Source organism: Mirounga leonina, unplaced genomic scaffold (genome assembly GCF_011800145.1).
Source record: "Mirounga leonina isolate KUSES-001 unplaced genomic scaffold, KU_Mleo_1.0 Mir_175, whole genome shotgun sequence".
Taxonomy (NCBI): domain Eukaryota; kingdom Metazoa; phylum Chordata; class Mammalia; order Carnivora; family Phocidae; genus Mirounga; species Mirounga leonina.
The window spans coordinates 5,956,593-5,971,683 of record NW_023270453.1 but is presented as its reverse complement, the minus strand read 5'-3'; the positions used below and the strand labels follow the sequence as shown (position 1 = coordinate 5,971,683).

The following is a 15,091-nucleotide window of genomic DNA, read 5'->3' as shown; positions in this document are numbered from 1 at the left end:
TGACCTTTCAAATATAGAAAACCTTACTTTCAATCACTTAAACTCTTAGGTGGGAAAATACACCTATTTGAAGATACTTAACACAAAAGTACATTTTGTTGTTTTTTCTTCCTTATTCTACTCTGTTACCTCTTTGCGAATGACTACCTTTTCCCATTTCCCATTAGATTATGAAGGAAAAATGGATTGCTACAGATTCTTCCAAGGATATAGGAAAGCCTGATGTTATCTGAGACATATAAAAAATGTAAGATTTCACAATACTTAAGCCAAGAATAGGCATGATCACCGCATTAAGTGAGAAGCCTTCTTTCAAGCTCTCATTTAGAGAGTCCCTTTCTAAGACTCAGGACCCTTTAAGAAGGTTTTGGCTACACTTGGTTAAACAGCATACCTGGTAAGAAGGCTTCCACTCAATCTCGGCAAATGAATGGAAAAGGGCCATCACAGGGGACAAAACCAACTACAGGTATACGTTCCTCAGACATACTGAGGGTTTGGATCCAGACCTCTACCATAAAGCAAAGATTTATTTATTTATTTCAGTGAAGTGAGTCACACGAAGGTTTGGGTTTCCCAAAAGTTCTGTTGACATTATACTGTAGTTTATTAAGTGCGCCACAGTATTATGTCTAAATAAATACATATTTTTGCTAAAAAATGCTGACCTTTATGTGAGCTTTCAGTGAGTCATCATCTTCTGGCTGATGGAGGGTCCTGCTCCAATGTTGATGGCTGCTGACTGGTCAGTCAGGGTGGTGGCTGCTCAATATTGGGGTGACTGTGTCAATTTCTTAAAATAAGACAGCAATGGGGGTGCCTGGGTGGCTCAGTCAGTTAAACATTCGACTCATGATTTTGGCTCCGGTCATGCTCTCAGGGTTGTGAGATCGAGCCCTGTGTCGGGCTCTGTGCTCAGCACTGAGTCTGTTTGGGATTCTTTCGCTCCCTCTCCCTCTGCCCCTCCCCCTGCTCTATTTCAAATAAATAAATAAATTCTTAAAAAAAAAAAAAAAAGACAGCAATGAAATTTGCCACTTCAACTGACTCCTCCTTTCTCAAACAACTTCTCTGGATCATGTGATGCTGTTTCAGCAATGTACCCAGAGGAGAACTTTTTTCAAAAGTTAAGTCAATCCTCTCAAACCCTGCAGCTGCTTTATCCACTAAGTATATGTAATACTCTAAATCCTTTGTTGTCCTTTCCGCAATCTTCACTAGATTCCACCTCAAGAAACCACTTTCTTTGCTCATCCATAAGAAACAACTCATCTGTTCAAGTTTTTTCATGAGATTGCAGCAATTCAGTGCCATCTTTAGGCTCCACTTCTAATTCTAGTTCTCTTGCGATTTACACCCCATCTGCAGCTGTGTCTCAGGAATGGGAGGCCTGAGGAGCAGGAGAGACACAGGGCACTGGCCAGCTGGTTGGACCAGGCAGAACACACAACGTCCGCCCATTAAGTTTGTTGTCTTACTTGAGCACAATTACACTAGTAACATCAAATATCACTGATCACAGATCGCCATCAGAAATACACTAATAATGAAAGAGCTTGAAATATTGTGAGAAATACCAAAACGTGACACAGAGACAAGAAGTGAGCAAATGCTATTAGAAAAATGACACCAACAGACTAGGTCGACACAGTCCTGCCACAAATCTTCAAAGCGTAAAAAAACCCCACATCATCGGGGTGCCTGGGTGGCTCAGTCTTTAAGTGTCTGCCTTTGGCTCAGGTCATGATCCCGGGGTCCTGGGATCGAGCCCCGCATCGGGCTCTCTGCGGGAAGCCTGCTTCTCCCTTTCCCACTCCCCCTGCTGGTGTTCCCTCTCTCGCTGTGTCTCTCTCTGTCAAATAAATAAAATCTTTAAAAAAAAAGACGCATCATCTGAGAAGCACAATGAAGCAAAGGGCAATAAAACGAGGTACGCCTATATACCGCTACATTCTTTGTCGTTTCTTAACTTCAAGGGCCCTACAGGTTCTTCTTTGGTTTTTAAACAATCTATTAAATAGTGAATACATGTACAAAATAGAACATTGAACAGGTACCAAAGGGTAAACGAAGAGGACAATATGGTCTGCCCTCCCAGCCTCTGGCCACGCAGTTTGCTTCCCTAGAGATAACCACCCACACCACTATCCCGAGTTTCTCTCAGAAAGAGTCCAAACATTTGCGACACAGTCCCACACTCCGGATGCCATGAAACACTGCTTGACAAAGAGAAGATGCACAAAATCACCACGGAGCCTGTGGATTCACAGAGAGGAAGCACTCACTTTCAAACACAGCTCATTGATTTGTGGTTTTTAAAAAACGATTTCATTTCTAATACGGAAGTAGAGTGGTAAAAAAAGAGGAGATCTATATACACACAGTGAAAGACTACTGTGAAGACCTCATGTTCACTTAATACTATATATGGAGAATGCATTTAAATGTTTTGACTATTGTTTACCGGCCACGGCAAAAACAAAAAAAACCTGTAACTTGGTCCATTCTAATGGACCAAGGCTGGAATGGTTTTTGTTTTTTCTTTTGTGATTTCTTTCAGAAATGAGGGCAACTTGTCAGAGGCTACTCCACCTGAGACAGGTCATTTATATAAGACATCGAGGGCATGCCACATGCAAAGCTCAGGCTTGTAGGAATCTTGAGTATTGCTCTCAAAAAGATTACAGCCTCTTAAGGGAGAGAAAACGTACTCAACTCCCTTCCCCCCCCCCCCCCCCCAAATAAAGGTTAGTATTCACAGAAATAAATACTGTTATAAAATGATAAACAGCATTTGTAATGAGTTGAGCACAATGTCTGTCACATGGTCAATATTCAATAACTGATCACTATTATTATTAAAACTCCTACTAAGGAAAAGTAAAGGCTCTGAAGAAAGAGGGTAAAAGGGATTTGGAAAACATGGACGATAGGGAAATCTTCAGAAAAAAGATCTCTCAGGAAGCAGTATTTGATACTTGAAGAACACGCGGGCTTTCAATAGGTAAATACGGGAAGAAGGAACATTCCGGGCAGAGAAAACAGCACTTAAGGAGATGTGAGGTGGGCAGCCAGTTGTATGTTTGATGGGAAATAACCCAGCTTTGTCTTTCGGGTCCATTCCCAGTGGATCTGTATAGAAGCTCCACAGTGGAAGCTCAACCCTTCGTTGGCTCACCTCCATGATCCTTCCGTCCTAGAGACTAGTGAGAGTCTGGGACACTCAGGCTCAGGACAGGGCTCAGGTGATGGAAAAGCTCCCCTCCAAACAGCTCATCTCACATGATGGAGATCCAAATCTTTTGTGATTCCTTCAGAATGGTGTCAGAAACTGTGCCAAAAACACAGTAGACATTAGCCTGAGTGTCATTTCTCAGAAGGTACACATGGAGCCCATCCACAAGAGAGGTAGTCTGTCAACCGTGGTTTCCCCACGCCATTTCCAAGAGTTCAAGCTTAGCAATCTCGTCCCAAAGGATGGAGCTTGTGAATTCTTAACTTTGGATGACAACTGTAACAGAATCCAAAGAAAATGTAGATCCTAGCTTAAAACAAATGCTATACGCTTCACATTTGAACATGAGGTTTCCTACCTTCTGTCTACGTAGCATCCTCGGTCTTACAGTTAAGACCCAACAAAATATTCTACTGGGGAAAAACAAAGAGAAGAGGTTTCACCTAAGAAGCTAACTAGCACCCTGCTGACCATTTGCATGCAATTATGAGTAAGGGTTATATTTACGGGCTGTAAATATAACACACAACCAACAAAAAGCACAGTCTTAAACGATTCTTTACATGCCACTTTCTCTACCCTATTAAGATGCTCGTTGTTTCTTTGATTTATATGATCATAAATTTTTGATGACTGGTAAGTCTCATAAAATTGCTCTGGTGCTGACTACACTGATTAATAAGTCTGAAGAATCGAAAGTGTCAGGAATTCATGTGTATGAATAAGTTACTGCCAAACATACATTAGGTATTCCATAAAATATAGAATAAAAAGGTTGATCTGGTAATTTTATCTTGTATCCATTTTCCTGTAACAATTTATATTCAGGGTCATCATCATCTTTCGTTGCCTTTAAAAAAAAAACCAATGAAGTAAGTCCATATGGGGGCAAATTCAGGAATTAAACTAAATTTTTAAAAAAATAATGAACTAACATAGACAATAAAACATGTTTCCCAAAAAAAAAAAAAAAAATCAGAATTGGAAATCATTCCTGGGGCAACTTTGAGATCTAGTTTGAATCGCTCCCTCCGAGTCGGGGTGTGCAGAGGCCCTTTGCCACCGACAGAACTGAGACCAGAGGCCCACCTCTAGGACCAGTACATATGCTAAGAACTTATTTCCCTTCTTTTTTCCTCAGAGCTTCACAGCACAGTATGCCTGTGTCTTGACACCATGGAGCATCACATGAAAATATGCACTCCGTCTCTGATGCCCCTCTCTCTCTGCTGGGAAAGCAAACCAGCTTAATTACATGAGAACAGAATTCCCTGCCCTGTTATTAGTAGACTCAGTCTTGCCTGTTAAGACTCCAGAGATAAGGTAAGAAAAATGAAGCAAAGTTATAAGGGCTCCCGATGTGGTAACTGGAACTCTGAGATGAGACAGGGAATCTCTGACCCCTTACCGAGTAACATGCCTGTAGCTACCACAAAGTCCCAGGGAGAACATCCCATACCTGCTAGTGTGGGTTCCATGGCATATGAAGCAAACAGGATGCACAAATGCCCTCTGTACAGCATCTTCCTTCTAGAAGATTCTTGTGGGAGAAACAGCATGGGGTCCAACAGGTGGTGCTCTATATAACCCTCCCTTCTTGAATTCTCTAGCCAAATATGACAGAGCAGGGGGCTTTGTTAAGTGTCTTTCATTCCCAAGGGACTCTTAAATCCTAACCAGTCTCTGTTTTAATCTGGTCCACTGTTAGAAGGTTCCAAATAAAAACACTGACTCCTCTGCCAGGCACAAGAGCCTATCCCATGTCCCTAAAATGAAACTGGAGTGAATCTGCATGCTTTGGAGGAACATCAAACTCCAGAAGCCAAGCATATTAGGAGAGGCATGGGGGAGGGGGGTGGATCAAGTCTCAGAGAGTCATTCAAACATACTCGCTAATACAGAAAACATGCCTACTGTGAAGTTACGGGTCCTGTGGAGGAAAAGAGTAAAGAGGTGGAACACATGGATAGAGGGCTGAATGCTGTTTCTGGGCATCCAAGTAACAGCCGTGTTATGGGTTGAACTATACCCCTATCCGCTCCCAAACTCACCTGTTGAAGCCTTAGCCCCCGGTACCTTGGAATGTGACCATATTTGTGTCCCTATAAAAATGGGAAATTTGGATGCAGGCAGCGATGCACAAGCAAGGAAGATGATGTGAAGAGACACAGGGAGAAAATGGCCATCTGCAGGCCAAGCAGAAAGGCCTGGAACAGACCCTTCCATCAGAAAAAAAACCAACCCCATTCAACTTCTTGATCTCAGACTTCCAGCCTCTAGAACTCTAAGACAATAAATTTCTGCTGAGTGGCTTAGACAACCAAATTTGGACAAAACCAGGCATCAGCAGGAAGAAAAAGCCACATGCTTACTTGGTAAACCTGACATATAAAACAGCCAACCTCAACGATTATTTATTCTCTAAATATACACGATCTAATTGGATGGAGAATCAAAAGTATGTACAATTTGAAGGTGATGGAACAGCATATGTTCCAAGTAAGACTACTTAAAAATTAACTATTAGAGTGGAAATAGTATTTCTTGACTGCAAACTTTTTATACCATGAGTCTTAAAAAAGACATATGAAATAACACACTAACACAACAGGATAAAATATGAAAAGTTGTTTCTTTAATGGTTGGCAAATAAACTGGAACATCAACAGATGCCTATGAACATAACTCACAGCTGAGCTTTTTATCTGATAAAGCTGATTGAAACTCCTTTCATAGTACACATCCTAAGTCAGAATGTCTGACGGTACAGAAGAACCCTGAACTGCCAAAAACTACCAAAAAATCCCCTCAAAACCCTCTGCTAATTCTCAACCAGAATAAAAAGCCAGCATGTAATAAAATAAGATATTACTGTGTAGAGAATAGAAATCATAGATCTTTTTTTATTATAAAAGCGCCACTTATTTATCTCTCAAATAAAAACTGCGAATGCAGGCAATAACTCATCTTAGCTGGATAGAAACCATCAAGCATTTAACTTTAAGATTACTGGGAGTTAAAAAAGGTTGTCAATATGCAGGGCTGATCAATTTCATTTCATTGAGGAGGTCCATACTTAATAGCTCAATGTGATTATATCAAGTAAGTCTCATCTAAAAATGGAACTCTTAATAGTGCCTGAAGAGGAAGTAAGCTGACACATTTCCTTTTTAGAGTACAGGCTGAGTCTAGCTTATGTTGATTTTCTTCTGTCAAGTAGAACAAATTATCTTTATTCTATTTACCTTAAATTGATACTGTAACAAATCACGCTGTACATTACAGTCCAGCTATACAAGACAGCCTCAATGTAAGCCTGACAGTCAATATACAAGTTGAGATAAGGGTGGGGAGGGAGGACATGATTGCTCTGCACTTAAAAATCATATTACATAAAAGTGTGAGGTTCAGAATAAACATCACTCTTCTCCTTTTGAGGCAGAAGTTGTGGTTTTTTTTCCCATTTATTCTAAATGTATTCACAACTTTTTAACGGTAAGTGTACTTAGCCGCTGAATAAAATGCAGAAAGACTGACAGAGCTTCTGCTCAATGGCCAAACCTGACCGAGCCTGTCCCCACAAAGGTGGCAGGCCAGAAAGGTGTGGCTGGGGCGTGACCACACTGGAGGACCACAGTGAACGTGGATATGCGAGGGAGGCTTCCCCAAGTCTGCATGTGTAGCCAAGTCAGAGTAAAAAACATTCCAGAATATACGTAAGATGGGGTTTCCTGGATGTCTCCAGGAATACCAGGTAACCCCCTGAAGCTGGTTTTTAAACCCTGGTAGGGTTCACCCTAGACCTTTATAGGTTTAGGGGACGGAGGTTCCCTACTGTGACTCTCCCGGAACCCAGGTGCACTGGCAATGTCAAGGGGGATGCACCTTCCATTTAAAAAACTGAACTATTTTGCATGAGCTATAAAATTATAGAAAAATAAAGCTTCAAAAGGCAAATAAAAACTTCATGTATCGAAAAAATGGTGAACATGTACCAAGAAAATGGAAAAATACTAATTACCTCTAAAGTATACCTGAATAATAGTGCTCAACAAGTTAACAGCAGAAAAGCAAAGATCCTTTTAAATGTAAATTACATTCAGCAATCTATCAAAAAAACTTGGAAGAGAGACAAAATTGTTATGTACTCTTCCTCGCATGATCTGTTTTCCTCCTGTTACCTTAAGAGGGAGGTATTAATTTACCAGGGCAAGGAACAGCTCATGGAGACACAGAGCAACAGGTGAATGACTGTGTCAAAGATCCACAGCTGATATTACTGTCCTTACATGTCTGTTCAGGGGAATAAACATGTCTCAGCTCCTTGTGCTGGTAACATACTATCTGGAGAAAAAGGAATGCTTGCAATTTTACCAATGAAAGTCAGCATCAGATAAGGGATATGATACAATACCATCCAAAATATACCTTATGGGTTTCCCTTTCCTCTTTCCTATTTCTTAGCATGTTAGGTAAATGCAACATATTTGCATGCAAATAGATTCAGAGACATCAGAAGTTTGAATCGTATTTTTTGTATTATGGAAGAAATGTGATAATACATTTATTAACTTAAGAAAGAACCAAAATATACATATGTAACATCTATAAAGGAAATATAAATTACCAGGAACCCAATACACAGTCAACTTTTAAAAATAAAAACAATCTTTTATGTCCAAAACTTTAGGGAAAAAAAACAAACAAACTGGGTTCTTCATTTTCATGTCTACTCTAAAGAAATATTGTTTTTCTCTGGCTTAATTTGAGCTATTTTCAGGTACAGTAATGAAAGAAAAGTCAACATTTTTCCTGCCTTCCTGTATCACTACGTAAAATTCACTAACTGCTAGAAAGGTCCTGGAAGTTTAACCCTCTCCTTCATCCTTCTGTGGTATTTATAAAACCATCTGCTAGTTCTGTGCATCCATTTATACTTCAGCAGAAACTAATAAGGTTTGGAGGGTTTTGTTAGAAGGGATTTCCTTCCTGGGTGCTTGAGTGGCTCAGTTGGTTAAGTGGCTGCCTTCGGCTCAGGTCATGATCCTGGAGTCCCGGGATCGAGTCGCGCATTGGGCTCCCTGCTCGGCAGGAAGTCTGCTTCTCCCTCTGACCCTCCCCCCTCTCATGTGCTCTCTCTCTCTCATTCTCTCTCTCTCTCAAATAAATAAATAAAAACTTAAAAAAAAAAAAAAAAGAAGGGATTTCCTTCCGGAAAGGGCTATCTCAAAATGAACGGGATCACCTACTAGGTTTGAAATGCTGCAGCCTTTTGGTAGACCAGATAGATCTGTTATTCAAGGGTCTTCTAGGTCACTGATGCGGCATCCATTAGAGGATACGCTAGTTGTTTAAAAAAAGCCCATTTACATCTGCCATAGCCTGTACACAGGTTTGCACGCAGCGCAGAAAAAAAGAAAACATTTCTTAGTTTGAACTGTGCAAGCAAAGTAAGTTCAGAGACAATAACCAGCAGATAAAAGTATTCCTCCTTACAAATCAAACAGGATGACTTATTTTGCTCGATTTCTAGCGAAAAGAAATTGCCGGCATTTTTCTCATCACTGCCCACCATTCACCAAGTGTTGCTTTGTGAAAATGTTTCCACTAACTGGCATGCATAATCGTAGGGCCGGTCGTCACCCAAGATTAAAGAAGAAAATAAAAATGTAAGTGAGTGTGGCGCCTCTCCCTAGAGATAAAAGCAAGTCACAGGGCAGGAAGAATGACGGGGAAGCATCCTCTGAGTGATGCCACTCTGGAACTGAGGCTTTAGGACCACCATACTTCGCAAATTGCAGCCTTCATGAGAATACCTGTTTTCTAAATGCCTCTTTCAACCAACACATTTTCAGCCGAACATTTGTCAAACCTCTTCTTTTGTTAAGAGTTAACTTGTCAGCTTTTATTTTATTTTATTTTTTTATTATTATTATTTTTTAATTTTTTATTTATTTGCGAGAGAGAGAATGAGAGACAGAGAGCATGAGAGGGAGGAGGGTCAGAGGGAGAAGCAGACTCCCTGCCGAGCAGGGAGCCCGACGCGGGACTCGATCCCGGGACTCCAGGATCATGACCTGAGCCGAAGGCAGTCGCTTAACCAACTGAGCCACCCAGGCACCCCAACTTGTCAGCTTTTAAAATGGCTTGCGGTTCCTATCCACCTTCTTTGATGGAAATGTGAAAAGTGTGAGTTACTCCCTTTCACAAAACATCTTGTCAAGGATCCTGACTCTAATCTGACTTCTCCTTGGGGGGCGGGGCGGGGGAAGGAGGGGGGAATCTACCTTCTGGAAACTTAACAAGTGGTGACTATTTGATCATAATTCTGCTTCACAGAAATAAGAGAGGTCATGCAAGGAGAAAACCACCACCAAATACAGAGTTAAGGGGTGACTGGAGAGCTCGACCACAGCCGGAAAATGCTAATGCCCTCACAGGGTTTGCTCCTCAACATCCCGACCGAGCGAATGACTGTACTTGAACAGAGAGAGCTACATAATGAACGGGCAATGCGATGACACCAGCCAGTATGTTCCCTTCGCTGAACGTATGATAAATGGACAAAGAGCAGTCTCCACCTGAAAAATGAGGAGGAGGACATGAGGGATGCCCAAAGCGTACTCAACAGAACAAGCTCCTGAAAACGACACCTCGACACGCTCCTGGCCACACCTACCCACGGCTCCTCCCTGCTCAAGTGCACAAGTTCCTATCTTCACCACGTTAAATCATCTCAGAGCATTTTCATTCTTCCTGCACACTGATTTCACTGCTTTGTTTCAAATGTCCACGTCCCCTCTTGGAGTCCATGAGAGCCTGGAAGTCGGATCATCTATCTCCTCTGCCTGTCGCTGCTCTAGACTCAGAAGGCCTCTGAGGACGTGCTTGGAACAGGAAGGTCGCTGTGAAAGTCAACCACGTACGTGGATGGAAAGGAAACATGCCAGTAAGTTCTTTACTGATCTCGCTTAGGTAACAAGTCAATTGGTTAGAAAATTGGAAAAAAAGGGAAGGATCATCATCAGCAATTTAAGTGCCAAAGTAAAATTAAAATATGCTTTCTTGGTAGTCTGAAGATCAATATATTAAAAAAAAAAAAAGGATTTGTTATTGAAAGGGGTATACGTGGCTTATAGAAAAGACGTAAGGAAGCAAAGAGTAGAAACTGCAGCTTTTAGAACAGAATGCCTAAGATGGAGGTGCTGAATGTGCAACTGGCTTTTTTCGGAAAAATGGACGTGTAATGAATACACTGCCTCCTCAAAAGTCATCATATGCACAGCTTTATGCTACAAGTCCTCTGATTAGGAAGTGGCTACTTAAAAAAATTAAAGAATTAAGTCGGGTTCTAGTTACATGAGGCTATAGCAATATACAGCTATTCACATAAAAGAGAACCTTACATGTTAAAACTCAGTGAAACATAATGGTGGCATTTCTGTATAAGTATTTTTTTAAAAAAGAATAAGATTAAGAGTCTGACTTAGTGTCTTACCTGGTTAATAGTCCACGTGTTTGGCTAGTATGTTTGGTAATGGAGTGAGCCCAGCTACTACGGGAGGATGGGTGAAGGACAGAAAGCTGAAATAGAGAATGGCCAACACTCTTCTCTTTCCCAAGGAGGAGAGAAGAGGAGAACTCCGAAGGAATTCACCAAGGGGTCCTGCCCTTGAGGAGGTCACATCAAGTGTATCCTCCCCACAGAGGCTCACGAAGACTTCTCTAAAAGCAGTGAACGGTGTACTAACCTGTCCCCCTAAAAGGGGTTAACAACTCTCCTATGCTTACTTAAGCTTTTGAATGTTCATTTCACTGTGTAAAAGATAATATCATTCTCCATGAGGAAATCAAAAAGCAAGCTGGTAGGCAAATTGCTTAGATTACTCTGATCCTCAAAACTAGGATGCTGATAAGAGAGAGAGGGCTATATAGACAACAAACATGTTACTGATTAAAATGTCATGCTGTATACTTCCTTTCGAATAACTGAACAATTAACTCAATGAAGGCAATGAACCTCATTCATCCAAAATCCTAACCATGTTCAAATAACCAGAAATAGTTTATAATATATCATAAATAGTGTATAATGGTGATTAGTTGTAATAATGACTAATAATGTCTCTGAGGTAATACAGTATCCATAAATTCACAACTTAATCTTTTAAAATGAAATTAAAATTAGAAGTGCTTTTATAGGCAATGTATTCTAAAACACTATACATTATAAATTAATGGATGGTAAAACAAAAGATTGTTAGCCAGAATAAAAAAGAGTATTTTTCCCAGTTCTCACTCAAAAAAAGCTTGCTTGTAGATTTTTCTGCATGTTAAAATGTATACAAGGATTTTCTAAAAAGATAACCTACAAACCAAGATCTACAGAGACTGCCACTTACCAACAAAAAATCAGACATCCATCTAAAATGGATGATAGCAATGATTAACAATTTAAGAGGAACAAAATGAACAATAAGCTGCTAATCTGCAATTATATTTTCACACATTTTCATAATGAGCTAATTTCCAAGGCTGAGCTATATTCATATTTAAGGAAACTATATATATAATTGCGCATAACTATGTGGCTCATGAAACAATAAAACACATCTTATACTTCTCTCATTTTACTCTTATAGGTAAGGCTTAAGATATATTGCAAATGTCACAGTATTATCTTAAAAGAAATCTAAACCATACTTTAAGCTGCTTTCATAGATGAGGATATGCTATCATGTCAGCAATTCTAGTCTATTTGGTTTTAACACAATTATTCTTCACAGCTCATCCTCTCTGGGATTCTGCCCGATGGAAACAGGACTATAACAAGTTCCGTATACAAGGGTATACAGGAAGGGGGCTCCAGAACTACAGCCCACATGTATATAGGCAGGGATTCTGCCCTGTTGGTTAATCCTGACCCACTGCCCCAGTATAGATTCAGCGAGGCCTGTGTTGGGGGGCAGGAGGGGGGGCATTGTTCTGATACCAAAAATGCAAGCTCCTAACTGCATGTGACCCTTAATGATCCTCTAGCTCTTCTCAACTAGCTGGGATGTTAACTTCTCAAAGGTTGGGGCTGCACACAAAATCAGATTAAACTGGACTATGGGTTTTTTTTCAAGTCTCTTCTATATTTGCTTAGAAGTAGAGGAGACCAGATTTCAGCATTAAGGATCATGAAAGCAGAGGAAAGAACGATCACTTCAATTTGGGGGTGGGATGAGGGGAAAATAATGTCAGAAGATATAACAACAACAGAGCAAGTAGGGGGTGGAAGAATTCCTACCGACCCTGACACAATGAGGAAGAAACAGGTGGGGACGGTTAGGTTTGGAGGCCTAATCCTCACAAGCTGCCCTTGACCCAGGGCAAGGACTTGAGGGATTCTGATGCTGTGACTTAAGCTAGCTGATTCCTCCTCCTCTTTTTCTGCCTTTTCTTTTTCTCTTAGAGAGATTATCATCTTGCTAGTGTAAGAGCTTCTGAAGAATAGAATGATGCTTTCCTAGTTGTCTCTCCTGATTCTATAAATAAACCGCTTAACAATTTTGTTCATAACATTTGTTATTTTTTGCAGTCAAAGGAGAAAAAAGTATGTGCTGATCTTAATGTGTCTGATGGATTTTGGCATCAATATGCCAAAAATGCACTAACAAAATGCAAAATTGCCAAAAAAGGCAATTAAATATTTTGGCATTTTGTTAGTGCCTTTAATATTCAACTAATACCTTAAAAAAATTTTTTTAACAAATTTGGTACAAATCCCCTTTGAAAACGTCAATTAAAAATCATCTATAAAAAAAGAGACAATTACTACATGTTATTAATAAAACATTTAAAAATATTATAAGCTAACTGCCACCAATATGACAATGTCATATGATAGTTTTTAAAAGTGGTGTAATTACAAATACTATAAAACGACAGTCTACTATTTTAGAGAATCACCGTCTACTTACTATTTGTACGTCTCAGAACGGATATATTCAAAAACATGGGACACGCCAAGCTGGAATTGGTCAGCAATTGGGGTAACCCAGGGATTGTTCTCTGCTTTGAACACTTGCTTCTGACCAGTTAAATCCAAGTTTCCTGAAACGATGGAAGTAAAGAGGAAAAGGTGACGTTCATTTCATCCAACACAAAATCAGGTCTAAGAAGTCCTGCCCAGTAACCACGGCACAACCCCAAGGATCTCTTGGATCATTTGATTTGATTTTTAAAAATTGTGTTACTTCAAGTTCTCAATGATATGAAAGCAATGTTTAGTCCTAGTACCCTGGCCCAAGAAATTAGGAAGGGAGAGAGGGAGGGAGAAAGGCAGTGGGGGAACGAGGCAGAAAGGAAGTGAAATTGGAAGGCATTCTTGCAAATGCAGCATATGCTTTATTTTTCTAGGTATTTGTTACAGAGAAGAAAACGACCTATCCAAGATCGAAAGAAACAACCCTATCAGAACCTCCTGAAATTCTACTTGACAATGTACATCACCACTTGTCAAATCTGATCTAAACCCAATCCAATCAACACCACTATTCATCAAAGTAGAACATGAGTGAAGGAAGAACGCTGCCCAGGTAAAATTATTACTGCATTCCTCAGGTACCATAAGCATATCACAAATCAGCACCAAATGAATCTCATTAACATGGCCATGCTAGAAATTCATATCTGTATTGTCCTCATCAGGTGACCGATTACCTTTAAAAAGCATTTCTTCATTTGATTCTCCAGCAGTCCCTAAGGTCAGTCATTGACATCACTTCATAGGTGAAGAAATGGAAACATGGCAAAATTAAGTACTATGTCCAAGATGAGAAAACTTAAGAATGGGGATTTGAACCCAAGGCTCTGATTCCAAATTTCATATTTTTCTAGAATGTCTGGGGAAGCTATCAGGTTACATGTCCTAGATCAACCAAGGATGAGTTAAGGAAGGCAGCATAAAAGACCCAGTAAGCGCCACCCACCCGAGTATCATCTGTTAGTAATCAGTTGCCTTTTTTTGTTTGTTTGGTATACTCAAAAATGGAAAAGGATATGTGTGAAAGAGCTTTCCATCACATGCTTGCCCTATGCAGGAGACGGGAACAGCACAGTTATGGAGCAGAGATGTATGCAGTTTACCTGGCAGGAGGCTCACCAAAGGTCTTTCCCTATAAGCCCTATTGAGGAAGTCCATTTTCAGACCCCCAGTCTACAGGCAGCCAAGGCTACGTAAACATAGATACCCAGCAACCATTCTTCCCAAAACACATCCAAAGTACCATGTTTGTCCTCTTTTGAAACTCTACTTGCCGATTTTGTCATAACTGATAACTCAAAATAAGGAGGACACATTCTGGGATGCAAGTATACCATGAAGCACATAATTTCCTTGCTGATCTGGGCTTTAGAAATGAATAAACATTTTTACTGGGAAGGTGATGTGATATTTCTTCTTAAAACAAAAGAATTGAGAGTTTCAATCTGTCTTCTTTTTGTTAGATGAACCTGTAACTATTCAGAAAAAAAAAAAAAAAGACCAATATAAAAGTGAATACAATTTAATAAAATGCTTTTAAAGAAAACTGATATTACCAAATATTACCAGTGAGTAATTCATCATGATCTTTCCAAAGCTTTTTAGACTCTGTTGGTGTTAAGTACAAAAATAAGCAGATAAAATTCTCTCCAAGATTACCAATATTGTCAATTTCCTCATCTTAATGGTTAAACATCATTAGTCAGATATTAAATCATTTGGTAAATTAATGGGCTTTATTCTCTAAACCATGAGTCAGAAAACTGCCTAGGGCAAATGAAAATCCCAGAGCTGCACAAATTCCCTGCTGAGCTGGGTATCTTACT

General features: G+C 40.0%; 1 protein-coding gene across 4 annotated transcripts in view; it reads right to left on the bottom strand.

Annotated features, from left to right (window-relative positions):
• The window catches only part of RSU1 (Ras suppressor protein 1), a 246,163-nt gene that overhangs the window by 129,789 nt on the left and 101,283 nt on the right, over positions 1-15,091 (bottom strand). For all 4 annotated transcript variants that reach the window (XM_035021558.1, XM_035021554.1, XM_035021555.1 and 1 more), the window contains one exon: positions 13,201-13,333. In XM_035021558.1, the coding sequence (XP_034877449.1) occupies positions 13,201-13,333 (133 nt within the window). The remainder of the gene's footprint in view (positions 1-13,200; positions 13,334-15,091) is intronic.